The sequence below is a fragment of the Seriola aureovittata genome, chromosome 8 (assembly GCF_021018895.1).
Source record: "Seriola aureovittata isolate HTS-2021-v1 ecotype China chromosome 8, ASM2101889v1, whole genome shotgun sequence".
Classification (NCBI taxonomy): Eukaryota; Metazoa; Chordata; class Actinopteri; order Carangiformes; family Carangidae; genus Seriola; species Seriola aureovittata.
In genome coordinates, this window is record NC_079371.1 from 5,768,651 (window position 1) to 5,795,767 (window position 27,117).

The 27,117-nt window shown below is 39.2% G+C and overlaps 1 protein-coding gene across 1 annotated transcript in view; it reads left to right on the plus strand.

The window, feature by feature from the left end:
• Window positions 1-27,117, plus strand: part of ppargc1b (peroxisome proliferator-activated receptor gamma, coactivator 1 beta) — a 100,846-nt gene that overhangs the window by 54,644 nt on the left and 19,085 nt on the right. The window contains exons 2-3 of the mRNA XM_056382448.1: window positions 10,223-10,408; window positions 14,992-15,192. Coding sequence (XP_056238423.1) covers window positions 10,223-10,408; window positions 14,992-15,192 — 387 coding nt within the window. The remainder of the gene's footprint in view (window positions 1-10,222; window positions 10,409-14,991; window positions 15,193-27,117) is intronic.

Here is a 27,117-nt window from a genome sequence, read left to right on the forward strand (position 1 = left end):
GAATGTAAAGCAGGTTGCTGCTGAAAAACCATGTTGATTGCTCAGTCAAGCTTCTCCAGATAAATAAAGATTAAACAGCATGAGATAATGATTCCCATTGATCTGCATCCTAATTTAACTTCTGTCCGTACCCACGGCGAGTTTTCATTGTCTTACTTTGTACCTCAATAATCAAACAGCACATAATTGGCTTTTTGTGGCCCTTATTAAATATGGAAGGGGGCCGCAGACAGAGTGGGTGTCCTTTTTGTTCGCAGTAATTAAGCACATCCCTTCTGTGTCATCTGCGGAGCAGAAAAATTAGTTGGGAAGTTTAAATTGTGCGGCTTCCCATTTCCATTACCTGTCAACAAATTACTCTGTTATTCCCAGGCGACTCTTTCGTGTCAGGATGAAATATTGGTTGTCAAGCTGAAGAAAGTGGCGCTTTAGGAGCTCATGACATAATTCTACAGGGTCATGAGATGGTTTATAGAGTATAGGTAAACACATTCTAAGATAATATGTGCAATATTTAAATTAGTTGTTGATTAAAGCCTTTTATTATGAAATGAAACACATTACAACTAAAGTTTTCTCCTTTCATTGGCTTTCACATATGACTGAACAAGACGCTTGGCTTCTATTAGGTCTTTCTGGGGAAAGAAATCTGCCTCTGCACAGGAAGTGGTGCTTTTAAAGTTTCTAGTTTGTTCTGAAATTAAGAAGAAATAAAGAATTAGAAGCCAGAATAGCAGCACAGAGAAAAGTGCAATCAAAAACCCAAAGCAGAGATTCTCTCAGACCCTCTGACTGACAAGTGATCTTTGGGAAATGCAGCTCAGTAATTACTGTAATCGGCAAAGATGGAGAAGAAAAAAAAAAATTAAGGCTTGTCTGCAAAGCAAAAATAAAATCTGTTAACTGAGTGTCAGTTGTCATTGCTCCGTGCTCGATGTTCACGTGCAGGTTTTCCCTCATTTATGCGTTGTGAGTCGATAAGTTTCAGCAGCACTGCGGGAACGTCTGAAGTGTCATTTATAAACCACTTCCTGTCAAAGTGACCTACAAGAAAGTGAGAGTTAAGGGAGTGGGACACTTAACACCAGTCCCGAGTCTGGCAAGTTGCCCTTATATCTTTCATGTCACTGCAATGTGCGAAGCTAGAAAGTGATTACAACCTTCTATCTGGCTCCTCTCATCATCATCTTTCATATAGATGGGCTCTGGTCTGTCATTTAACCTTCACATGCAACCCCCCCCCTCCCATTTCCTGTATTACCATGTCTCTCAGAGGCATGTTAAAGGCATCATTTTGGAGATTTGAAGTTTAAAAAAGTGGTTCAGAAATTGGAGAAAGTGTCAGTTCTGGCAGATCCAACATTACTCTTGCGTTTGATCAGAATTCGGCTCCTGAAACTGCTTGTAGTATAGAAAGTACAGGTTTTTGACCTTTATAGATAAAGGAATTATTACAAACTCCTTATTATTACTAAACAAAATGAAGATAATATATATTTTGTGTAGCTGCAGTCAGGCTTGAACGTCCATCATATCCATAAAGGTCAATACTGAGGTTTAACTCTCTGCTAGACCGTTGCTTGTCACTTCTTCTGGATGAAAAAGAAAGGTAAATTAGATTGTTGTCCTTTTGGGAATTGAGTTAAAGTGCAGAATAAGTTCAGCAATTCAGCTGTAAGTGAGTGTGACTTCTGCAGCATCTCTTTCTGCACCTGCAGCCGGGTCATCTGAAACCTCTCAATGCCATTCAGAACTGTTAGTACTGAAGCCCGTGAGGGTCAAAGCAAAGTATTCATGTAACACACCAGTGGATGTAGCTGACCTGAGAAATCATTCCGTATATTCTGCAGAGACTTATACTCTTTTTTTCTCTGCTGCCCTCCTGCATCTACAGCCGAGAGTTGAGAGAGCTTGACCTTGTATGGTGGTGGTGCTGTATCTGTGTGTGTGTGTGTGTGTGTGTGTGTGTGTGTGTGTGTGTGTGTGTGTGTAAAGGGAAGTTTGGACAGTCCAGAACACTGGCGAGGACTCACCGGCACATGACTGGGCTTGTGACTGACCTTACATAACATTACAAAAGGTCTGTTGTAGAGCTGCCAGGAAAGCAGCAGCCAGGGGCTTTGATTTCTCCATATGGATCAATACAGCATCACATAATAATCGGAACCATTCAGGATTGAGGTACAGGGCTAATTTTACGTGAACGCACATGTAGAATACGTACATACATTCAAATTGTATGTACTTCACAGCACAAAAGTTGGGAAAGGGGACATTAAATGTCTTCACCACAGACTTAAGGTGTCTCCATTTCCATGCAGTTTTTTGGCATGTCGTTTTTTTAGAGAAATTAAGTGTACTCAAAAGAGTCTGTTTTATTACTTTTGACTTCTATGATCCTACAAATCATTGTACAAAGAAAATGGAGGAGGTGCTTGTAACTGCATATAATTAAAAAAAAAAAAAAAGGGAAATAAGTCTCAAAATGTTAGAAAGACATTTTGCTTACTTTTTGTGAATGTTATTTGGCATTTAGGAGTCTAAAATGCCAGTTTTATTGATGTCCAATAGGACTTTTCCTGGTTCTCATTAATGTAAAACTGTAAAAACAATTAAAAAAAAAGTCTATTTATTGTATACTAACAGCTACTATAAACGATAAAGATTGGTGTATTGTATAGACTGTATACAGTTAATATACTTTATGGAATGGTGACACAACATAATTGTTTGATAGGTTAACAGGTAACAGCTAGGTTGAACTTAACTAGCTTGCATGTAACTAAGTATTGGGATGGTGTTTCTTGAGGTTTTACAAAGGTTAGCTTCATATTTCTAGCTCCGCCCACAGTGGCTCAACTCAACCAATAAGATCTTTTCAGCCTCCAAGAAATCCTTGTGTAACCATAATTCCAATCTACTATTCATAGAAGACTAATGGAAAGGACAGGCAGCTCCGCCTCAGCACCGTGGTGAGAAGTCAAACAAGAGATAACCCTTTGATGAGAATGTATGGTGCGTGTAAAGATAGAAGTGAATGATGCATGTTCAGCACATCCACATGCTGGCGTCTCGCTGGCCTTTCCATATCCACTTGCTGGTTTTAGCCCAGATAGCTCTCCCACGTGCCAGGCCGCGCTATAAATAGCGCAGGTTTAATGCGCGATTGTCCCGGCAGGCTTTTTATGACTGAACAGGCCAGTAGGTTTTCACTGTTGTTACTAAGGCAGAGATTAACCACAAATGGAAGTCACCACACTTGCTTTTTTCTTTTTTCTTTTTTTTACACCCCATTCCTCCACAAGCACCATAATTACACTATGATGCCCTTTACAAGCAGACACTAGCCGCTACGTTTTATAGGTTTCAAAAGGTCAAAGGTCAGGATGAAGTTTTGGATTCACATTAGCAGAAATTGCACAAATAGATACTGTGAAATACCTCTGTGCTACAGTGTATTCATCAGTTCATTTATTCTGTCCTTTTGTATTTCTGTTTGCTTAAAATTCATATTTTCCTCTGTTTATAAAACCCCCCTAAACTCCAACTGGACTTATTGTAATTTTCCCTGAAGTATGCCCTTTCAGTAACTTCAAAGGTGTCTGAATTCAACATTAATTTCATGGCCATTTGCTTAATCTAGCCAGTCTAATGCTCCATTTAAGCCATAATCGATTTAGACAGAGACACAGTGAGTGATGTGTTCATTCCTGTGATGCCATTGTGTTATGCCACTTATATTACAGTGCATTAAAACATAGAAGAATAAACCACTTTTCTCCCCTTTATTTCCCCTTTTAACAAATATAAGACTATTATTTTTCCCAGAGAAAGGTGGCTGAGCATTTTCATCAAAAACCCTGATTTGTATTCACACCTCAGACTTGTGGATTTCAAACTCTTTTTTTCGCTAAAGGCCACCTCAGTAGGGGATGTTCAGGGAGTCTGAGTGAGCTTCTTTTGAACTCCATGCATTGAGACTTTATATGGATTCAAATAGGCTGATTCACTGCCTTACTGGGCTAATGAACTGTGTTTGACCCAGCACAGGAGGGCTCTGTTCATCTGAAAGAGTCGATGAATTGCAAAAACTTTGACAGCTTTTTTACTTTGCAAAGAAACTTTACTCACCAGGAAAGTGACGGCATTGATCTTTGCTCAAAGGCTTAAAGCAACCTATGTTTATGCTTACCCAACATGCATCTTTTTGAAGTGTTGCGAAGGGGAAATTTCACACTCATAGATTCACTCTATGATATAATTACACCAGAGGTGATGTAATTTAAAGTCGAGCTGTTGAATTGAGACTTTAGACTTGACTCAACCAAGTTAAACAGAAGTTACAAAAATTATTAATTTACAATTGACACACTAAAACTTGAGACATGAAAGTGAAAACATGTTGAGACAGGTCTGTATTTCCTTGACACCTCTCTGAGTAGAAAAGCTGGATTTCGAGAGTTGACAGTGATTCATCTCATCTTCAAACAGCAGTCAGTGTTGGCTTCTTTTAACCATGAGGGTAACCTTTTTCTAACCTTAGCCAAGTAGTTTTAGTTGCCCAAGTATCTTGGCAAGTCCTTAAACATGGAGATGGCAGAGCAGAAAGGACACAATGCAATGTAACATTTTCATAATAAACTGCAGACTAAGACGCTGGTTGTTGGTTGTTTATGTATAAAGACTTGTGAAACTTTCTTTGGAGGATCTTAGCAACTATTGGTAAATCTATCCATCCATTTTCAACCTCTTAATCCAGGGTTGGGTTGCGGTGGCAGCAGGTCATGAAAGGTAGTCTGGACACTTCTTTTGTTATGACTGCCATTAGAAACTGTAGTGATGGCAAAAATCTTAAATTTTTGGTGGAGTTTTCCTTTACCTTATCGAGACTACCAACTATTGATCGAGCATCTTCCTGGATGCGTTATGAAAATCTTACAACAACCAGCATGTTCGAGGTCACCGGTCACTGCACTTAGACAATAGATGCAACATGATGTTCAGGGATCATGTACACCACAGAAGTGCTGGGAAAAAGGAAATAAGAGCGGAGTAGAGAAGGCGTTGCTTCTTGCTGAGCTGCTCGTTCGCGCTGCCTCTTCCTCCCGGCGTCTGTGAGTCATGTTGCGTAGCTGTCGGGGGCTTCATCATTATTCAGAGGCAGCGCAGAGTTGGGAACGCGCCACAGCCACATTCAGCGGTCGCCTATCGCCTTCTGTTGCTGCTGCAGAGAGGATGCTCAGATGCGTGTCATGTGTATATGACGTGTGTTGACGTGGTTTTATATGCAAGGGATGTGTGTTAACATGTGGTATGTGGATGTCTCTTTCGGTACATGTGTGTTTGAGTGTGTGTGACAGAGAGCAGGACAGACCAGCAGATGGTATGTGAATGTGATACCAATGACATCACATCACAGCAGCCCTGTATGTAGGTGTGCATGTATGTACTGATCATTTTCCACTTCCTGTCCAGTTTTCCTTTTTTCTGGTGCAACATGTTGAGACGTATGAAATGTGTGTGCTATGCCCAAGGATGTTTTTATTGATTGACGGCTGCTATGGAGAGAAAAGAGAAGAGAAGGGAGGGATGACCGAGGAGAGAGAAAGCCTGAGTGGAAACGAAAAAATCAATCAAGCTGTCCTCTGTTTACGAGGAGGGAGAGAGGGAAGGATGTAAGGAAGAAGAAGGGAAGACGGAAAAGAGCTAGGAGAGGGAAGATGACGAAAGAGCAGGAGAGAGGAGAAGATCGGAAGAAGATGGAGAAGGAATAGAGATAGATAGATAGACAGATAGATGATAAAAGGAAATAGAGGAGAGATGGAGGAGTGAAGAAAAAAGGAGAGGAGAGGGGAAAAGGGAATGGAAGAAAAGAATGATGTGACGGGCAGTAAAGAGGAAAGAAAAGAGATGAGAGGATGATGGCTAGATGGGAGAGGAAGAAGGAGAACATGAGAAAGCTAAGCTGAGAGGACGGGTGCTGAGGAGAAAGAAAAGGTAATGAAAATGGAATAGAAGAAGCTGAGAAAGAAGAGATTCTGGGCAACAAGGAAGAATGAGAGCAGAAAAATGGTGGGAGGAAACAGAAAAGGAAGTAAAGAAGTAGAGGAGAAGAAAGTCAAAGATCAGAGGAAGAGAGAAGCGAACAGCAGAAGAGCAACAAAAGAAGGGAACGAGGGAAGAATGATGCTGAGGAGAACAGGGCGTAAGACGTGAGGAAAGAGGAGAAAAGAGAAGAAGAAAAGGACATGAAATTATTGAGATGGAATGAGAGAAGAATGAAAAGAGGACAGATTAAGAGCAGAGGTAGAGGAAATGATGCTGAATGAAGGAAAGGTGAAGGAGGGAAGGGAGAAGAGAACGAGATGAAAGAGGAGAGAAGAAAGGAATGATGAGCAGGGCGAACGAGTGGTGGAGGGGCATGAGTCAGGCACACGTGAGGGGGATGTGAGCTGCATGCTAACTAACAAAAACACACGTGCGCGCGCACACACACGCACACATATGCACAGACAGCTAGGTGAAAACACACATCTGCATCAGCAACTGGAAGAAGAGGAAGCAACGGGAGGGTCTTATAGAGGGCATCCTTTCCCCATCTCGTCTCCTCCCTCCTTCCCATCTTCTTCTGCTTCTCTATCAAGTCATGACTGCCCTCCCCCTCCCTCTCCTCATAGCTCCTCCTCTATCACTCTTTTATTCTCTCTCTTGGTCCTCATCTCCCTTTTTCTCCCTCTTTTTTATTTCCTTTCATCTCTCTTTCCCCTCCCTTTCTTCCCTTGGTCTCTCCCTCTTTTCTCCCTCCTTTTTCCTTTCATCCTTCTCTCCTCTTCACACCTCTCTCTCCCTCCATCCCTCCATCCTCTCTCTTTCTCTCTCCACTCTGCTGATTGGCTCTTTGATCAAGTCTGCTCTGGTGTGCTGTGTAATTCTGCTCTGTAATTTATGAAACCATAAATGATATCAGCTCGTGTTATCCATCCCTTGACCCAAATAAACACTCCTCACTCAGACCAAATAAACACACACACACACACACACACACACACACACACACACACACACACACACACACACACACACACACACACAGGCAGGGGAGCAGTTGTAATAATAAAACAGTTTAAAATATGATGTAAGGATATGAAACAAGATAAATAATTTCAAAAATCAGCACAGTGGCAGAATCACAAGACAAGAGCTGCAGGGAAGGATTAGAGAATTGAGAGCTTTATGGTCATTCACTGCTGTGTGGAAGCAGAGATAATGAATTATTATAAATTCATCCTGAATATGTATACTGTTGATTAATTTTCAGGAAATGTGAATTCTGCAGATTCACAGAGAGAGATTTGATTAGCTTAGCCAGCTGTTAGCTGCTGCAGCAGATCTTTCAGCTGGACAGCCAGGTTAAATTTATGGCAAACAAATTGCTATTGCTACAACGTTAGCATCAACAGCTGTTTAGTTACCAGTCTAGAAGAAATGTTGCAACTTCAGCATCAAACTTCATTCCTTTACTCACCAACAGATATCTCCAGGTGTGGACAGCAACATCTTCAACTGAAGTTAGCACGCTAACCAGCTAGCCCCGGCCCGTCATGTCACTTTCACACAGCGACTCACTATAGCCTCCAATCTGCCTGGAAGACGTAGCGCTGCTCAGAGGGCGTAGTGTAACCTCCTGTATTATAAAGACAACAATTCATGTGAAATAGACTTTTACTATTTCTATACACTTTTAAATTCATGTCTCTACCTTTGTGCTTGTCATATTCTCATATTCTCATCAACATCAGAATAAATAACTAATTTTATAACATGGGACACAATATGTATTCTCAGATGTCAGAGACAAAATACTAAAGAAACAATGTGCAGTTTAGTGTTTAGAGTCAGTTGACGTTACTGCTGAAGAAATCTGATAGGGAGTGAAAACCGTCTGTTTGATTCAGTTTGAAAGACGGTTGGTTTAACTGGTCTGCCCTGTGAGATGAATGAAAAGGAAGTGTGTTGATGTGTGTGTGCGTGTGTCTGCATGTGTGTGTGTGTGTGTGTGGGTGTGGGCTTATAAGTGAATGAAAGACCAGTAACAGAGCATGCTTCCTCATCATAGATACAATAGGTCACTGATCCCTCTCTCGTCTTCTCAGGAAACAGCCTACATGTGCACACACATACAGATTCACACAATGCTTGGATTCCTTGTTAAATTCCATTTGGACTGGTTTCTGTTCCCAAGTGTTTCCTCTTTCTTTCCCCTCCTTGCCCTCTTTTCCTTCTTTAGCCGAACTTTTCCTCCTCCTTCCTCCCTCGTTCTTCTCCCCTGAGAGACCACAGTCGCCTCGCTACACAATGAGTCACGTACACACACTTCCTGCTCTTCTTCTTTTTTCTGTTCTCTCAGTGACGTGGCCCAATGTTTCTGTCTGAATCTAAGCCATGTGTTGTGACTGCAGACCACGTGGCAGCTATTTCTGACTGGAACACTAGTTTAGTAGAGCACAATTTGGGGTTCCTGTGGTTTTTGAACGTGATTGAGGCATTTGCAAGGGGATTCCACGTGTGCTTAAGAGCATTTTAGGGACTCTTAAGGAGGTTTCTGGGATTCTTAATAGCGTTAAAAGGGGTTCCTAGAGGGGTGTAAATGATTCTTTAGGGGGCTATAGGATTTCTTGGGGATTTCAAACACTCTACAGCCTGTTATAAAGCTTCTTGAGAGGGTTTCAGGGTTTCTAGAGTGGACTCCAGAAGTTTTTGAGGGGCTTTGAGGCATTCTTGATGAGGTCTAAGAGCTTTTGAGAGGGGCTGAACAGTTCTTGAGGAGGTTTCCTGGATACTTACATAGATTGAAGGGTTCTTCAAAGTGATTCGGGTTTCATTGAAGGGGTTCAGGAATTCACTGGGGTTACAGTCTTTTTTTGTGAGGGTTTTAGGATCTACGGGTTTTACAAGTTCCCAAAGGATCATGAGGGTATTTCATGGATTCGTGAGGGAGCTGGCAATGTCCCTGATCAAGTTCAAGGGATGAAGTGGGTTCAAGAGGTTATTAGAGGGATTTCTGAGGTTTGCAAAGGAATTCTAGATCCCTTAATGAGGTTTATAGGGGTACATCAAGTAATTTTACATTTTAATCTGTGAATGAATGAAAGCTTGTGTCACAGTTGAAAAGCAATGAATTACTGCAATTGGAGTAAGGTCTCATAACATTTTGAGAGTGCCCTGAGGTAATCTTCATAGGATTGTCTCTTGCAGGCTGTTCTAGAGGATTTCCACAGAGCAAATCATTTAGTTTATAAGAACTGTGGTTCACAACATGTCTGACTGCATGAAACACAGCCAAACAAAGCTCGATCAACCATGTTGCACCGTGACCAAAGAGCCTACATATTAAGCAGAACAGCTCATTTCACTAATTAACACACACTCAACCAACGAAGGGGAACTAATCACCTGAAGACCTCTTGGGTCACGATTGCACTTTGTTGTGAGCCACAGGGAGATGTAGCAGGATAAATGCATGAAGGCACTTCCACAACGACTGCCAGTGTGTGTGACACATTTTTGGTCTAATCCTGCATTGTGCTGGGGCAGATGCCTCTATTGGTTTCAGTGTCGAACCACGTGTAACATGGAAGTCTCATTATCTGTAATGAGTAGCTGTTGAGAGATGAGGGGCTGTTGATGAGAGCTCCTTGTGACTCAGACAGTTAACAGTGTAATAATATACAGTATATGCCAGATGATGGAAGCTTTTATCGAAAGTGCCTCACAGTACTTCAACTGCATACATATTTTAGAAAGGGTGGCCCAATGGGAACCAAACCCCTAATTCTAACAATGGTAGTGCTGCGCTGAGCAATGAACTTCAGAGAAAACACCAACCTCGGCAGTCTCATAGAGGGAACAGAATTGTTTCCCATGTTTGGTAGCTTGCCTTTCAGAGAGCGGCGGTTACTGAGAAAACAGCAATTCCTTTGTGATCGCATAAAAGAGCAAAGTGGCAGACATGAGTGACGCATGCAAACTTGTTCATTTCTCACTGAGTCTTCCTCCAGCTGTGATCAGCACCTCCAGTTTTTTGGGATCACGTTTTACAAAGAGGCTCATGCACTTCTGTTGTATCTCAAAAGAACAAACCGCCTGGGAGTTTTGCTTTAATCTTGATGTTAGACTAACATGACCTTTCCCTGTTTCTCTCTCTCTCTTTTTCCATCTTCAGTATGGGGAGGAGGAGGTGTGTTCGGACCGTTTGGACACTGACTTCCCGGACATCGACCTCTCCCAGCTGGACACCAGCGACTTCGACAGCGTCAACTGTCTCAGCGAGCTGCAGTGGTGCAACGATCAGCCTGCAGACACGTCACCGGCCTCCATCCACTACAGTACGGCAGATGAGCTCTTCGAGGTGAGGCTTCATCACCGAAACACAGATGTTGCTCTGAATTCAGCCTTGGACAAGCTCTTCAATGATTGTAGTCATGCTTTTATCGTAAATGTTATTACTTACAGATAATCTTGGCCTAAGGATCAGTCGTTTAGAGTTAGCTGGTTTTAAACAGTAGTTATTTTGTCTTTATCCTTTAAGCCATGTTAAATGCGGGTTGGAAAGTCCACCATTGGGAAATTCTAAGTCAGCCAGTAAAAAACATGGCTTTCACATCCCCCTTTTGATTATCAGACTCCAAAGACAGACAAACAAAATGCTGCTTCATGTTGAAGAATTGTTCAGAAAGGCTTCAGGTTCGTTAAGAAACTGCTGCAAATGTTGCAAGTACAGGTACATTGTTAAAGGCACAAACAAGCCCTTGCACAAGAAAATGACCCACTTCATCAACAAATTCAAGCCCAGATTGCTTGAGGTTTAAGACTAATCCACAAAGTTGGCATCCTGAAGCCACAGTTTAAATGGAAAGTTTTTAATCTGATTTGATTGAGGAAAAACATCCTGTTTGACCCCTAAACACAACATAAGTGTTTGAGCAATGACAAGAAGGAACCTTAAATGGCTGAACCTTTTGTGTCTAGAGGACACCTAGTTTAGATGTGCTTTAAAACAAATGTGGAGCTGATTTTGTGCAGTGTTAGTAAAAACAACCCAGTCCCACTGAGGTGCTAAGGGATTTCAGTTCCTCAGCTTGGGTTAAGGTTATGGGTGACATAGAGGTGGCTTGCGTTGTGTAAATGTTTTATTTCTGATAATACTGTTCAGCAGAAATGTGGAATTATTAGTCCAGTGGGTCTTCAGCAGATTTTGTAAGAGATGTGGGTTTGAACAGGCAAATGCAGGGGGCAGGACGATTTCGTACATTTAATAAATCTTGGCTTTGGGGCCAACATTTCCTTCGCTGTTGACACATGCAAAGCCCTGACCCTTCACCTGATTCCCTTGCTGAAATTTGGACATGCAGCATGTCTCAGAGGGCACTGCCAAGAAAGTAAGTGCTAGTTACGCTGTGTGTAACATGATGACGGAAGCAGTCCATCAGTTTGGATCAGCCCAGTGCTTCTACAGCGCCAGTGGAAGGCCCGAGGCTACAGTATCAGGTGCCCTAGCTGGATGAATTCAGGGAACACCCTCCTTGTTTTTTTTCTATCTGAAAGCAAACCCTGGATCATTGATTGTCTATACGTTTCCAGTTATGTCTCGTGGTCCCATTACAGAGGCTAAATTGAGTGCATCTTGAGAATAAAAAGACGACAACAAAGAGATAAAGTAGCATTTAGGTCCAGATCATCGGCTATGTAATGCAACTCTGCTGGTGAAAATTGCTGTAATGTTGCGATGCACTACACAGTATTGGTTAAACGAAGGTAGGCAAGGCATGATGGGAATGTAGGTGAAGTAAACACAGACTGCCTCTGTGTCTTTCTCAGTTTTTATTCTCATTTCGATCCCCATTAGCTGACGCCTGAGTGACTGTTTGTCTTCCTGCTGCCGACACAAAACAAAACTTTACGACACAGTTGGTATCTGAGGACAGACTCAAAAGAAATACATAAGCGATAATAGATATTTGTACTGATGGCATAATCGTTATGAGAAAGGTGTGAGAGCAGGAAGCTTCATTTCTGTGATCTACTGCTGACAGCATTCAACTGATAAAGACTTACGAGAGGAAGGAGACAAAAGAGAAAACATGACATGGATACAGGCACATTTGTCTCTATTTCTCTCCATCTTTTTTTCTCAAATACTTTTGCTATTTTACTTGCTGTCTCTTATCTGTTTGTTGAGCTCTCTTTTTTCAATTTTGCTCCATTTTCCTCCTTTCCCTTGCACTTCAGATTCCTCACTGAATCTTTTCTTGACTTTAGTCTCAAATTGAGTCTTTTTCTTTCTGACTTTATCTCACTTTCTTTTTTGCGTCTCTCTCATACATTTCCCTTTTAAATGGCTTCTCTCTCTTTTTATTATCCATCTTTTCACATGCCTATTTTCTCCGGGTTTTGACATCATCCTTTCCTTGCCTTCTTTCCTCAACTTCTTCAACTTTTGTGCTCAGTCTCATAACTACTTTAACCCATATTTCACAGCTTGTATACATAGTTCAATTTTTTCTACTTTCGTCTTTATTATCTTTTAAAGAAAAGTTGATATTCCCTTGGTTTTCCCTGCCTCGCCCCCCTTCATTCCTCCACTATATTATATTTTAGCCAATATTGTATTGATCAGACTAATAGGCTACAGCAGAGCAGACGGTCAGACGGCTTTGGGTTATGAACACAGTAATGAATAGAGTGATAAGCGGACAGATGAGGCCCCCCGTGTCTCTGATTCTCTGCTTCCCATCAATATGCCACTTATTTGCAGTAGCGCATCGGAATCTAATCCCATGTTAGACCAGATTGATCTGTGTTTGTGTGTGTAGTCCGACTTCATTTAGCCTTGGAGAGAGTTAGGAAGGTTAGGTTAAAATGATGAGAATAATAATACATAATAATAATAATAATAATACTGTTATGCTGCCTCTTATATGTCACTTTTTCTCTTTCACTGTTGCCGTCTCCGTTTCTTTCACACAGGATGAAAAATGGAAAGAACGTTTTAGTACGAAAATTATGTATCAGAAGTTGGATTCAAACTCATGCCTCTGGAGATGTAGCACAATGTGGATAAAGGAGTGAATTAAGTAAAACGGAAATATATTTCACCCATAGATGACTATAATTATCAGGAACAGAATCATTTATGCCCCATCAAACTTTAACTTTGACTCTGAGTACGCTCCTGACATCGACTAGAGAGATTCGAACTCTTAAGTTGCCGCATCCAGTGAAGAGAAAGAGCGTCAGCAAGCCTGAGAGACAGAGAATAAATTTAATAATAAATAGTTTGGCAGCCGGGAACAGATAGAGCTGGATGATAAAAGGAAGAGACAGATGACTGGAGCTCAGTGGCTTCCCGTAGGCCAGCCATGCTATCACCTCTCCACCAGACTCCGCTCTCAGCAAGATGGCAGCTCCATAACAGTAAACAACCCCTGTGTGGATGTAACAGGAGGGATGGAGGAGGGTGCAGAAGGGGCAAATTTTGGACTGAAATTACAGATAAATGTGTACTTGATGTGTATCTTCAAATTAGGCTGTTTTCATGCTTTTTCTTTTTCTTTTTGTTTTTTCTTGGAAAAGCATGTACACCATCACAAGAACCAAGGCAGTCAAAATGAATCACATTAATCAAAGTGAATGGAAAAATGACGATGCAGACTGGTCAATAACCATTTATAAGACAAAAACTCCTGTTTCAGCAAACTTGTGTATTGTTCTTTATAATGAGGTTAAAGGTCAGGGTTACATTATCCTGACCATGTTAACAAACAAGATAGAGGAGAAGCAAGAGTGGACTTCAGATAACAGCTGATTAAGCGTGAATAGAGGAGGAAGATAGAGGAGAGGTTGGTTCTGGGAGTGATTCAGCAATGACAGAGCTTCCAAAAGTCTCTTTTCTATTTCCATACATAAATGTAGTATACATACAGTATATAAATCTATTCGAATTTAGTTATTTTCCAACTGTCTTGATACTCAGGACTAAATGACTCAAATATGGCTGTTATTTCATGTCTGTGGATTGCAGAGCAGGGTCACATAAAAAATTTGTAAAATCTTAAAGGTCCCATATTGTATAAAGTGAGATCGTCATCATCTGCTATATTTTTATTCAATCACTCAGAAAACAGTCAGCCAATCAGAAGAGAGGCTCAGAGTCTCCTCTCTTCTGATTGGCTCACCGACCTGTTGTTACTAGAGCTCCAGAGAAAAGCCTGAGAGAGGAGGTGTAAAACTACATTGAGATGGTTTTTGATACTTGAAACCACAAATACTATATTTATTATAAATATCAAAACTTTAAATAAAACACTGGAAAAGTGTAAAATATGGGACCTTTAATTCACCACAAGACGTAGCTTGTATCTGCTACGCAAGCTTTCTTTCAGGCTTACATCAACAATAAATGTGAACAAATGAGAGTGAGGGCTTCTTTGAAGAGCTGCTATTTTCTGCCGACGTTCAACAACCACACAGGCGGGGAATGTGAGGAAATAGACCAGAATGCAATGTGGCCACAGGTATTTTGGGATATAAGTGAAGCTGATTGTCAGCGTTTTCTTCACCGGAAAATCTCCTGCAATTCATGTCTTCTCTTATATGGTCACAGCAGCTGAGAGAAGAGAAAAAAAAGTTAATGCTGCTTCCCTGAAATGATTTTGAATCCTGGGAAATGTAGAAATGAAGTAGGATGGGGAACAGTAGTGGGGGTAATGGGGGTTTGACAGAGATGTCACAGAAGGGGAGATATTCAACTTCTTGTCCATGTTGGCCTAAAAGTTAGCAAGTTAGCAAAGCTAGCCAGGTAAAATCTTTTTCATCACAGCTCCTAAATAGACCTTGTGGTGAGATGGTTTCAGCTTTAGAAATGTGCTGACCTTTAACCTGTACATTCACAATGTTCTGATCCATGTTCTCTCTGCGTTTGACTCCCTACAGATAGAAGAGGAGAATGCGGCTCTGCTGGCCGCTCTGACCGACAGTTTGGATGGCATGGTGGATGCCGAGGTGGGCGGGCTCTCCGTCTTCCCAGCCCTGGGAGAGGAGCCTGACCAGGAAGAGGAGGAAGAGGATAGTCTTCCTCTCAGTGCTGAGGACTTCAGCCACTCCCTGGGAGCTGAGACAGAGGACCCATCACTAGTAAGAGCCCCTCTATACTGTTGGTAGATAACGAAAACTTCTGATCAGAACACTTATTTCCTCTGGGCGTCTCCAACCTCACTTCTGCAACACATATCTGAACATTTACCCCTGTTGAAGAACTTGATATTTTCAGAGACCCTAATGTTTCTTTTTTGTCAGAGGTCTGCAGATCTGTTGCAGCACAAAAAAAAGAACGCCGCCTGTTGAAGTGGGGCCTTTAATTTAATACATGCTTTAAACACCACCCACTCCCATGGCGTACCTCTCCTTTCCCATGCTCTCCCTCTCTTTTTCTCCCCAGTATCTTAATCTGTGTCGCGTTTGCTAACCTTGATGTTCCCCTTGTTGGCCCACAAGGTTCAAAGTCCGCCTTTAACTCCAGGAAAACAGAGGGGCGCTGAGGCACACAGTAACCTTTCATCCAGTCCTGTGTGTGTGTGTGTGTGTGTGTGTGTGTGTGTGTGTGTGTGTGTGTGTGTGTGTGTGTGTGTGTGTGTGTGTGTGTGTGTGTTTGTGTGTTTTCAGCTTTAGAAATGTGCTGACTTTACATGAAAATGTACATGATAAATTATATAATATATATAAAAACAAATTCACAATGTCAGAGAGAGAGAAAAAAAAAAAACATAAGTAAAAAAAAGTATTTTTAAATGCATACTGTGATACAAAGATACATAGATAGCCAAACCAAATTTAACTAGCAAATGAACTTCTGGGACAAGGGAACTTGAAAACATCCCTTACCTAAACTTTGGACTTTGTTGTGGTAATGTTGTCGTGTTCTCATATCTTAGCAAATACTTGATTACAACATTATAACTGATAAAAACAATGGTCAAAACTATGAAAAAAAGACCCAAGTTGTTGATAAAGAAGGATTTTTCATTAAAGTCCAGATCAGGTTCAGGTTTGAGGATTAGAGATGGATGTAGTCAGAAGTCCTCACAAGTTCAGTAATCTGAATGTGTGTGTGGTTTTCCAGCACGTGGTCAAGTTTATGTGTGTGAGCTTGTTTATGTGTGTTTGGTTGTTTTCAGCCCTGTTCCCCCTCTTTCTCCCTCACTCTCTCTCTCTCTCTCTTTTCACACAATGCTGCTGGATGCCTCTCTCTCTTTTTTCTCTCCGGGCCCCTCTATCGTTCCCTGAAGCAGGCTTCTAGGAACAAACCTTGTTTTTTTCTCTCCCCTCCTGCTATCAGCCCCTGCCTGCACCTGAACCACGTTCTCTGCAAAAATACTAAACCTCCGTCTCATCACACAGAAACAACAAATTGCCGTACCCCTCTGCAGCGAGTCTTGTGCCCTACTTTCCCCTCGGTTCACTCTGCTGTCAGGAGAATGCAGGCACTGGAACTTAATTGAAGCAGGAAGCTATTTCACTGCAATAAAAGACTTATGATTACTGCTGTAATGTGGCCTTATTGCACTTGTCAAGATGAATCCAGCCCGCTTCCTTAATTTGACTTAAATTTCACAGCAAAGGGGGCGGCTTACAGGGGTTTCTTGTGCGCTCTGATTTAGCGGCAGCCTACAAAGATGCTATTGTTTGGCGGCCGTGAGTCATGTTGGATGGCTGAATACCTACAGCGTAAATATTCACAGAGCTGCACTGCCTTCGCATTTGCAATTACACACCGAATTCAACTATAAAACAAGTCTGTCAGTGAAGTCAGCGAAGATTTGTTAAGCTTGAAGTTTCAGGAGGAGTCAACAGTGAGCAACAGGACTCCTCGTTCAGCAGGACTTCAGTTCAAGCTGGAGGAATAGGTTTTAATAAGGAAAAAATTAACTAAAAAACGAACAAAAATAAATGCTTCTACAGACATTTTAACAACTACAGGTTAAAGGCTGATGAGGATGAAGGATGGTAGTGAAGGCTGAAACATAGTTTAACAGTAACACAAGTAGAAAAGCAAACTCGCTCAGTAATGTCACTTTTATAGCTGTATCTACCTGTAACATTAGCCGCTATAAGCTACTGGTCATATAAGACCAAGAAATGCTCCTGAGTGTGTTTGAACAAAGGGGCATTTATGCTTATGAACTCAACTTTTCCTTCATAAGAGGGAGACTGTAACGTTTCTTCATTTTAAAGTTACATTCAGTAGCTTAAAGTGAGAGATCGGGTTATTTGACTTGGGGTTGTGTGTGTTACCTACAACGACGGAGCGCACTCTGTTACTCCGCACATCAGCTGATTGAGTCAGACAGAATTAAAAGTAAGAATACAGTAGTTCAACACTTGGGATAATGTAGTTCCAAAGGAAAGGGGCTGTTTGACATCAAGATAAAACGGTGAAAATATTAAAAATAAAGCGTATTCTTAAAGTGATATTGTTTTTTTTTCAGTTGGTATTTTTAAAAAGTGGCAGCTGTGTGTCACGTATAAAATTACAGTAAATATACTGACTAATAATTTACTGTCCTGGATTCAGAGGAAAGCAAAACACTCAAAATGATATATTTTAATTTACATTGAAAATATTTTGATCCTGTTGAAAGCCTAACAACAAGGTAAAAACAAGCGGTCAGGTGTTCATACAGGTTGTGAACAAACTGACAATTTTGGAAGATACGCTTCCACTTAATTCAAAGGTATAACTAAAAGTGCATGTACCTGTAATTTGTAATTATCCCTCATTGCACAGGCAAATCATCAATGTGCACAGCTGCAGCAGGTCAATGTTGAACCACGATATCAGTGTTGTGTTGTAAATATATGTTTGACTCACCTGAGGGGGTTTGTTTTCAACCTGTACCGTTGTCTCATGTTAGTGGTCGTGTTATGGTCGGGGTTGTGGTCATTGTGTCGCCAAGATCTCAGAAGTTGCTTAGGTGAGTACAGTGTTTTCAAGACTGTTGAAGCTACAAAATTAAAAATAAAATAGTTGTAATGTACCAGAGTTTTTCTTTCAGACAGGACAGGGCGACCACTGTTGGTAGCGTTACAGGATCTGTTTGGCATCAGAGAGAAAAATGACCAGGGGAAGTGACATTCCTTCCAAATTGGTGGAAATGATAATGACTTCAATGACCTTAGATGGTTCAGTACAGGAATCAGAGTCGTTTGGCAGTTGAGGAAGCCAAGAAATGCCAGGCCTCGCAGTGATAACCATTAGTGTGTGGCTTATTGTATGCTGGCATGGTAACAGCGCGCACTGCGCAGCCACACAGGACTGGAGTTTTTGTTGCTGCGGCCTGTTAAAGGCCATGGAGGTATTGTTTAGCCCAAAACAACAGGCCGGCGATACGGAGAGGTCGAGCCACCAGATGCCATCGTCTTCATTGTTGTGTTGCAAAACTTTGTCGCCCTTACACACACGACTGTCCTGACATTGTTTAACCTTGAAGACTCAGTCAACTTGTCAAAATAAGGCAGAGTGGAGGCAGGTTAGTAAGTTACACCTGCCAATTGAAAAGACACTGAAGGTCAAATGAGAAGAGCTAGGTTCAGTTACACACTGAGTACAACCAGATTAAATGCTCCTCCGTCATGTGTGGGTCGTCTGTCAGCTTGGTTTCTCTGTGCTTGTATTTTCAGATATGACCAGAATGATTTTTCATGTAACTTTTGCACAATGACATCTCAAATCAGAAATCTCAATGTCCCTGACATGAAAGGATTAAATGTCGGGGAGTGGACAGGAACAAGAAGCAGTTAGATGCAGATTGAAGTAATGGTGCGGCATTCAGGGACAGATGAGGGTGGTGTTTACTTTAAACGTCAGCAGCACAAATTCATTTTCCAGATAAATGCAGCTTTGTACTGCAGGAGACGTTTCTGATTCCCACTATATTTGAATAAAACCTGAAACCTGGACAGTTAAGGTGTGGCTTAGGGTTTTCAGTTATCAGTGATTTAGCGTCGGTGCCCTGCATGTTACAAAAATGTAAATGGCGATAATTTATCCTGTATTTTATTGCTGCAGTGACCACACCAGAAGCCCCCCATCCCACCCCCACCCATGATTTATCGTGCACCAGCACCACGTGTCACTCCAGCTTGTTTTTCTTCGAATGCTGTGGCAGTTCAGCTGAAGAAGTCTTTTCTATCCCCTGACACACAGCGCTCAGTCAACTGGCTGTTGCTTCATTCCTCTGACAGCTGGCAAGATAACACACTTTTTCCCAAAGTTTCCCCACACACACACACACACACACACACACACACACACACACACACACACACAGAGAGAGAGCTTCACTTTTCTCTCAAATAACCACATGCTCCTACTACTATTACTACTCCTCCTGCTGCTGCTGCTGCTTGGTTACCTCCACCTCTGTCTCTGCTGTTGCCACTACAACTTCTGAAATCGTTTCCCTTGGGCATCATCTTGGTAGCGCCTCCAGGCAGCAAATTTGTGACTAGCAAAGCAAGACAAGTCAGGACTGCTATCGCTTTGGGGAAACTTGTGAAATTATGAAATGCATATCAGGAACACTGGTGAACAGTGCTGGGATTTTTTTTCACAGAGCACAGAAAACTTGTTTTTCCCACCTACAATCAACTTTAGGTAGTCATGCAAGGACTTGACAGTAGGGATGTAATTGAAATGTCATTTTTAAGAGACAATTTGTTGCAGGATTGTTGCTGTTAAATCCCATTTGTACAAATTTTGTCATTAGTATAGTCACATAGTAACATGTGGAGTGTTAGATAGTTACATTATTGTTTTAAATTTCCTGAATCTGAACTAATGAAGCTTTCCATGAAACAACACTTCTATCATTACTATCCATTTGTAACAGCCATTTAACTGTAGCAATACCAAACACAGTTTAAATCACTGTTTACACTACATAAATACCTATATTTATATCAGAGCTCTCTGGATGACCCAGAGTTTTCCTTTTCCAAATGGTTTCCTTCATGTTTCCTCCTGGATTCTTCTTGGAAAATATTTCTTGCCAAGAATGTGTGAAACAAGATCGAAAAATAATTCTGACTCATTTGTAAAAGTGTTTTTTAATAATCAAATTCCCTGCTGTCCCCTGAGAGGTTTTATTTTTAGATTTGCTGAATGACTCACTTTTTTCTAAATCCAGTGATGCTCCCAGTAAATCCAGGACAGATTCCAGGACCCCTGACATTAAGCAGAATATTTCACTTTACTGTATATAAATCATATCGCCCTGTGTCCTGGCTGTGTTTCCACTGTGTACACTATCAGTGACAAAAAATAGCAAGCTGACATTCACTTCCACTCACACAGAAAAGCCTGGTGTAATAACATTATGGTGTTTACTCTACTGAAGCTGCAAGATGTGTGTATGCGTCTCTGTGTATGTCAGTGTGTGTGTGTGTGTGTGTGTGTGTGTGTGTGTGTGTGTGTGTGTGTGTGTGTGTGTGTGTGTGTGAGTGTGTGTCTGTGTGTGTGTGAGAGAGAGAGAGAGACAGAGAGAGACAGAGGGAGAGAGTTTCATCACCTATTTCCATCAGTTGAGTGGTTCGCTGTCACATGACTGCTGTCACTCCTGTGTTCAAGCCTGAGTGTGGCGCTGCCCTCTACTGGTGCAGGAGGATACTGCAGATGACCTCACTAAGGCCCCACTGCCCCTCTGTCTGTGTTTGTGTGTTTGTCTACCTGCTAATGTACACTACACATGTCAGTCTGTTTTAAATGTTAGTAGCTTGATTGGATCCACATTAATCCATATTTTATTTATGACTCATCAAGAAAATGATTCAACACATTAACTAGTCATAATTCTAATTCAATCCAATTACATTATCTTTATTCATTTGGATGTAATTTATGTACATTTGTAGGCTCTAGACAAATTCAGTCATACTAATCAGAATGTAATTAAAGATATCTCGTAATGCTTTGACAAGTTATAAATATACTGTAGATACATAAAATGTAAAAAGGTAAGTGATAAAACAACCAAAATGCATATCTAATATAAGATATGTGTAAAGGAAATTAAACAAATGAAAATGTATTTGGAAATATAGATGGGTAATAAATTAAAGGAAATACCAACATAAACACCTTATTCACTCCTTTGATGGTGGTGGTTGGAGATTGATGTTGTAACAGGTTGCTCCAAAATCTCACCTAGGTGTTCAGTTGGGATGAGGTAACTGTAACTGGTGGTAACTGTGAAGACCGTAACATATGAGTCACAGTGTTTATTTTCATCAAAACCACTCAGTGAGCACTTGTGCACTCTGTGGAAGCATCTGCATTAGATTCAATAAGATATAATTATGATCAAGTTAAACCATTTATCTACAAACAGACTGCCATGTGTGCTTATTTTGAGCAGCACCTTAATTTGTGTGTGTTCATGTGCTGCTCATCTGTTTGTGAGCGCCTGTCCGTTGTTTGTCTGCATTTTTCCTCTTTTAAGTATGATTGTCAATGTTTATGTGCACTTATACCTCCTTGTTTTTGTGTGTTCATGTGTGCTTCACTTACGTCTCACTGCATGTGTTTTTCTTTTGCATTTATCAGTGTCTGTCATTCATGTGTTATTGCAACAGGGCAACTCTTTCTATGTGTGTGTGTGTGTGTGTGTGTGTGTGTGTGTGTGTGTGTGTGTGTGTCCTGCTGCAGAACAAGGTGTCCATTGATGCAGCCAGCGGAGCTCTGGACGGTGTCCAGAGTAGAGTAGAGTAGAGCGGAGAAGAGTAGAGTAGAGTGTTTCAGGGGCCTAGACGCTGCTGGAGGGTTTTCAGTGTTTCACACAGACACAAACCTTCAGTCTCCTCTTCACTTTCCTCAATGGGACTCTCAGAGGAGCATCATCACACACTCTGAGCCAAGTTGGCTTGCCCACAAAGGGCCGTGGTGGCCCCATTAGTGATGCGGGCGATCGTCCCGTTCAGTCATTTGACCCAGATAGTATTCTGTAGTTACAGCCAGCTCTGTTGGGTGGTAATGTCGTTTTCATTAAAGCATTACAGTAATAAACAATGATAGTGTTGTGAATAAAACGTGGTTAACTGTGACCTCCAGAGAATGATCAACAGCTTTATGGCAAACCACTGCCACTATAAACAATAATCTACTGGATCATTTCCTGTTTTTTCCCTTAAAAGGCTTCTTCCTCATCACTTTGATTTATGATGACTCTTCTCTCTATAATTTTTCACACTTATTTTTAGTTTGCTCTTCCTAGATATATGTAGCTCCCCATATAAAGTTGAGCTAGAGGTTGGTCAGCCAGTCTGATGTATATTTGTAGATTTTCTGGAACCATCACAGTCGAGTGAAAGATTAAATGTCAAATATAATGGCTGAATATATAAAAAGGGGATGGATAATTAAAAATATTGATATTAAAATAATAATAATTATGAGCGGCTGGTTCTAGAGGTATTTTTCTGCATTGTCAATTCTAATTAAAAAAAACAAACAAAAAAAAAAACATATATACAAGCCTGATCCGCTGTTGCTATGGAGAAAAGTGAGTTACTAGTGTGACAGTGCAAATTCAAAATGCTTTGTTGATGCAAACGCGAAAAAAACATCTAAAACTGACCCAATTAAAATGATTAACAGCGTCTACTTTAGCTCACCAGCGGAAACACCAGAATTTCAAACTCAATTGTTTTAATGTTTCTTACAACAAAGCACCTTGGGAGACGTAGTTTACTTCCTTCCTTTTATGTCCACAGCCTTTTAACTTTGGGCAGGGCTGGCCCAAGGCATAAGCCAACTAAGCGGCTGCTTAGGATCCCCGTGGCCTTACTATACTATGAATTTATGACGTACTATACTATAACTTGTCATGCCTTACTATACTATGACCTTTTTTGACATTTTTATGCCTTAATATACTGTGACGTTTTATCTCTTACTAGTGTGTGACGTTTTTGAAGTTTTTATGCCACACTATACTATGACAGTTTTCGACCTTTTATGCCTTACTATACTATGACATTTTATGCCTTACTATAATTCGATGTTTTTTGACATTTTATGCCTTACTATACTATGACTTTTTTTGACATTTTTGCGCCATACTATACTATGACATTTTCAACCTTTTATGCCTTACTATACTATGACATTTTATGCCTTACTATAATTCGATGTTTTTTGACCTTTTATGCCTTACTATACTATGACATTTTATGCCTTACTATACTATGACATTTTTATGCCTTACTATACTATGACGTTTTATGCCTTGCTATACTATGACATTTTTTGACATTTTTATGCCATACTATACTATGACAGTTTTTGACCTTTTATGCCTTACTATACTATGACATTTTTATGCCTTATTATATTTCGGTGTTTTTTGACATTTTACGCCTTACTATACTATGACGTTTTTTGGCATTTTTATGCTTTACTATAATACGATGTTTTTTGACCTTTTATGACTTACTATACTATGACGTTTTATGCTTTACTATAATACGATGTTTTTTGACCTTTTATGCCTTACTATACTATGACATTTTATTGACCTTTTATGCCTTACTATACTATGTCGTTTTTTGACATTTTTATGCCTTAATATATTATGACGCTTTTTGACCTTTTTGTGCCTTACTATACTATGATGTTTTTCAAACTTGTATGCCTTACTATACTATGAAATTTTTATGCCTTACTATAATTCAATGTTTTTTGACATTTTATGCCTTACTATACTATGACATTTTTATGCCTTACTATAATTCGATGTTTTTTGACATTTTTATGCATTACTATATTATGACGTTTTTCAACCTTTTATGCCTTAATATACTTTGTTGTTTTTTGGCATTTTTATGCCTTACTATTCTATGACATTTTATGCCTTACTATACTTTGATGTTTTTTGGCATTTTTATGCATTACTATAATTCGATGTTTTTTGGCATTTTATGCCTTACTATACTATGACATTTTTTTACATTTTTATGCCTCACTATACTATGACGTTTTTTGGCATTTGTATGCCTTAATATACTATGACATTTTTATGCCTTACTATAATTCTGTGTTTTTTGACCTTTTATGCCTCACTATACTATGACGTTTTTTGACATTTTATGCCTCTATATACTGTGACGTTTTTTTGACTTTTTATACCTTACTATACTATGACGTTTTCTGGTTTTTGTATGCCTTAATATATTATGACGTTTTTTGACGTTTTATGCCTTTCTATACTATGACGTTTTTTGACCTTTTTGTGCCTTACTATACTTTGACGTTTTTTGACATTTTTATGCCTTAATATATTATGATGTTTTTTTGACGTTTTATGCCTTACTATACTATGACGTTTTTTGACCTTTTTGTGCCTTACTATAATTCGATGTTTTTTGACATTTTATGCCTTAATATATTATGATGTTTTTTTGACGTTTTATGCCTTACTATACTATGACGTCTTTTGACATTTTTACGCCATACTATACTATGACGTTTTTTGACCTTTTTTTGCCTCACTATATTATGACGTTTTTCAACCTTTTATGCCTTACTATAATACGATGTTTTTTGACCTTTTATGCCTTACTATGCTATGACGTTTTATGCCTTATTATACTTTGACGTTTTTTGGCCTTTTTATGCCTTACTGTAATTCGATGTTTTTTGGCATTTTATACCTTACTATACTATGACGTTTTATGCCTTACTATACAATGACGGTTTTTGAAATTTTCTATGCCTTAATATATTATGAGGTTTTTTTGACGTTTTATACCTTACTATACTATGACGTTTTTTTTTTACCTTTTTGTGCCTTACTATACTATGACATTTTATGCATTACTATGCTTTGATGTTTTTTGGCATTTTTATGCCTTACTATAATTCGATTTTTTTTGGCATTTGTATGCCTTAATATACTATGACATTTTATGACATTTTTATGCCTTTATATACTGTGACGTTTTTTGACGTTTTATACCTTACTTTACTATGACATTTTATGACATTTTTATGCCTTTATTTACTGTGACGTTTTTTGACGTTTTATACCTTACTTTACTATGACGTTTTCTGGCATTTGTATGCCTTAATATATTACGATGTTTTCTGACATTTGTGTGCCTTAATATATTCCGATTTTTTTTTACCTTTTATGCCTTACTATACTATGACATTTTATGCCTTACTATACTATGACCTTTTTTGACATTTTTACGCTTTACTATACTATGATGTTTTTTGGCATTTGAATGCCTTAATATACTATGACGTTTTATGCCTTGCTATACTATGACATTTTTTGACATTTTTACGCCATACTATACTATGACGTTTTTTGACATTTTATGCCTTACTATACTTTGACGTTTTTTTGACCTTTTATGCCTTACTATACTATGACGTTTTTTGACATTTTATGCCTTTATATACTGTGACGTTTTTTTGACCTTTTATGCCTCACTATACTATGACGTTTTTTGGCATTTGTATGCCTTAATATACTATGATGTTTTATGCCTTGCTATACTATGACATTTTTTGACATTTTTACGCCTTAATATATTATGACATTTTTTGACCTTTTATGCCTTAATATACTATGACATTTTATGCCTTACTATACTATGACAGTTTTCGACCTTTTATGCCTTACTATACTATGACATTTATGTCTTACTATACTATGACATTTTTATGCCTAATTATAATTCTGTGTTTTTTTAATTTTATGCCTTACTATATTATGACATTTTATGCCTTACTATACTATGACCTTTTTTGACATTTTTACGCTTTACTATACTATGACGTTTTTTGACCTTTTATGCCTTGCTATACTATGACGTTTTTTGACATTTTTATGCCTTACTATACTATGACGTTTTTCAAACTTTTATGCCTTACTATACTATGACGTTTTATGCCTTATTATACTTTGACGTTTTTTGGCATTTTTATGCCTTACTGTAATTCGATGTTTTTTGGCATTTTATACCTTACTATACTATGACATTTTTATGCCTTACTATAATTCGATTTTTTTTGGCATTTCATGCATTACTATACTATGACATTTTTATGCCTTACTATACTATGACGTTTTATGTCTTACTATACTATGACGTTTTTTTGACCTTTTATGCCTTACTATACCATGACATTTTATGCCTTACTATACTATGACATATTTTGGCATTTGTATGCCTTAATATACTATGACATTTTATGCCTTGCTATACTGCAAAGTTTTTTGACATTTTTACGCCACAGTGTACATGACATTTTTTGACCTTTTATGCCTTACTATACTATGACGTTTTTCGACCTTCTACGCCTTACTATACTATGACATTTTATGCCTTACTATACTTTGACGTTTTTTGGCATTTTTATGCCTTACTATAATTCGATGTTTTTTGGCATTTTAAGCCTTACTATACTATGACATTTTTATGCCCTACTATAATTCGACTTTTTTTGACATTTTTACGCCATACTATACTATGACGTTTTTTGACCTTTTATGCCTTACTAAACTATGACCTTTTATGCCTTACTATACTATGACGTTTTTTGACATTTTATGCCTTACTATACTATGACGTTTTTTGGCATTTGTATGCCTTAATATACTATGACGTTTTATGCCTTGCTATACTGTGACGTTTTTTGACATTTTTATGCCTTACTATAATTCGATGTTTTTTGGCATTTTAAGCCTTACTATACTATGACATTTTTATGCCCTACTATAATTCGAATTTTTTTGACATTTTTACGCCATACTATGACGTTTTTTGACCTTTTTGTGCCTTACTATACTATGACATTTTATGCCTTACTATATTTTGACGTTTTTTGGCATTTTTATGCCTTTCTATAAATCAATGTTTTTTGGCATTTTATGCCTTACTATACTATGACATTTCATGCCTTACTATACTATGACATTTTTATGCCTTACTATAATTCGATGTTTTTTGACATTTTATGCCTTACTATACTACGACCTTTTATGCCTTACTATA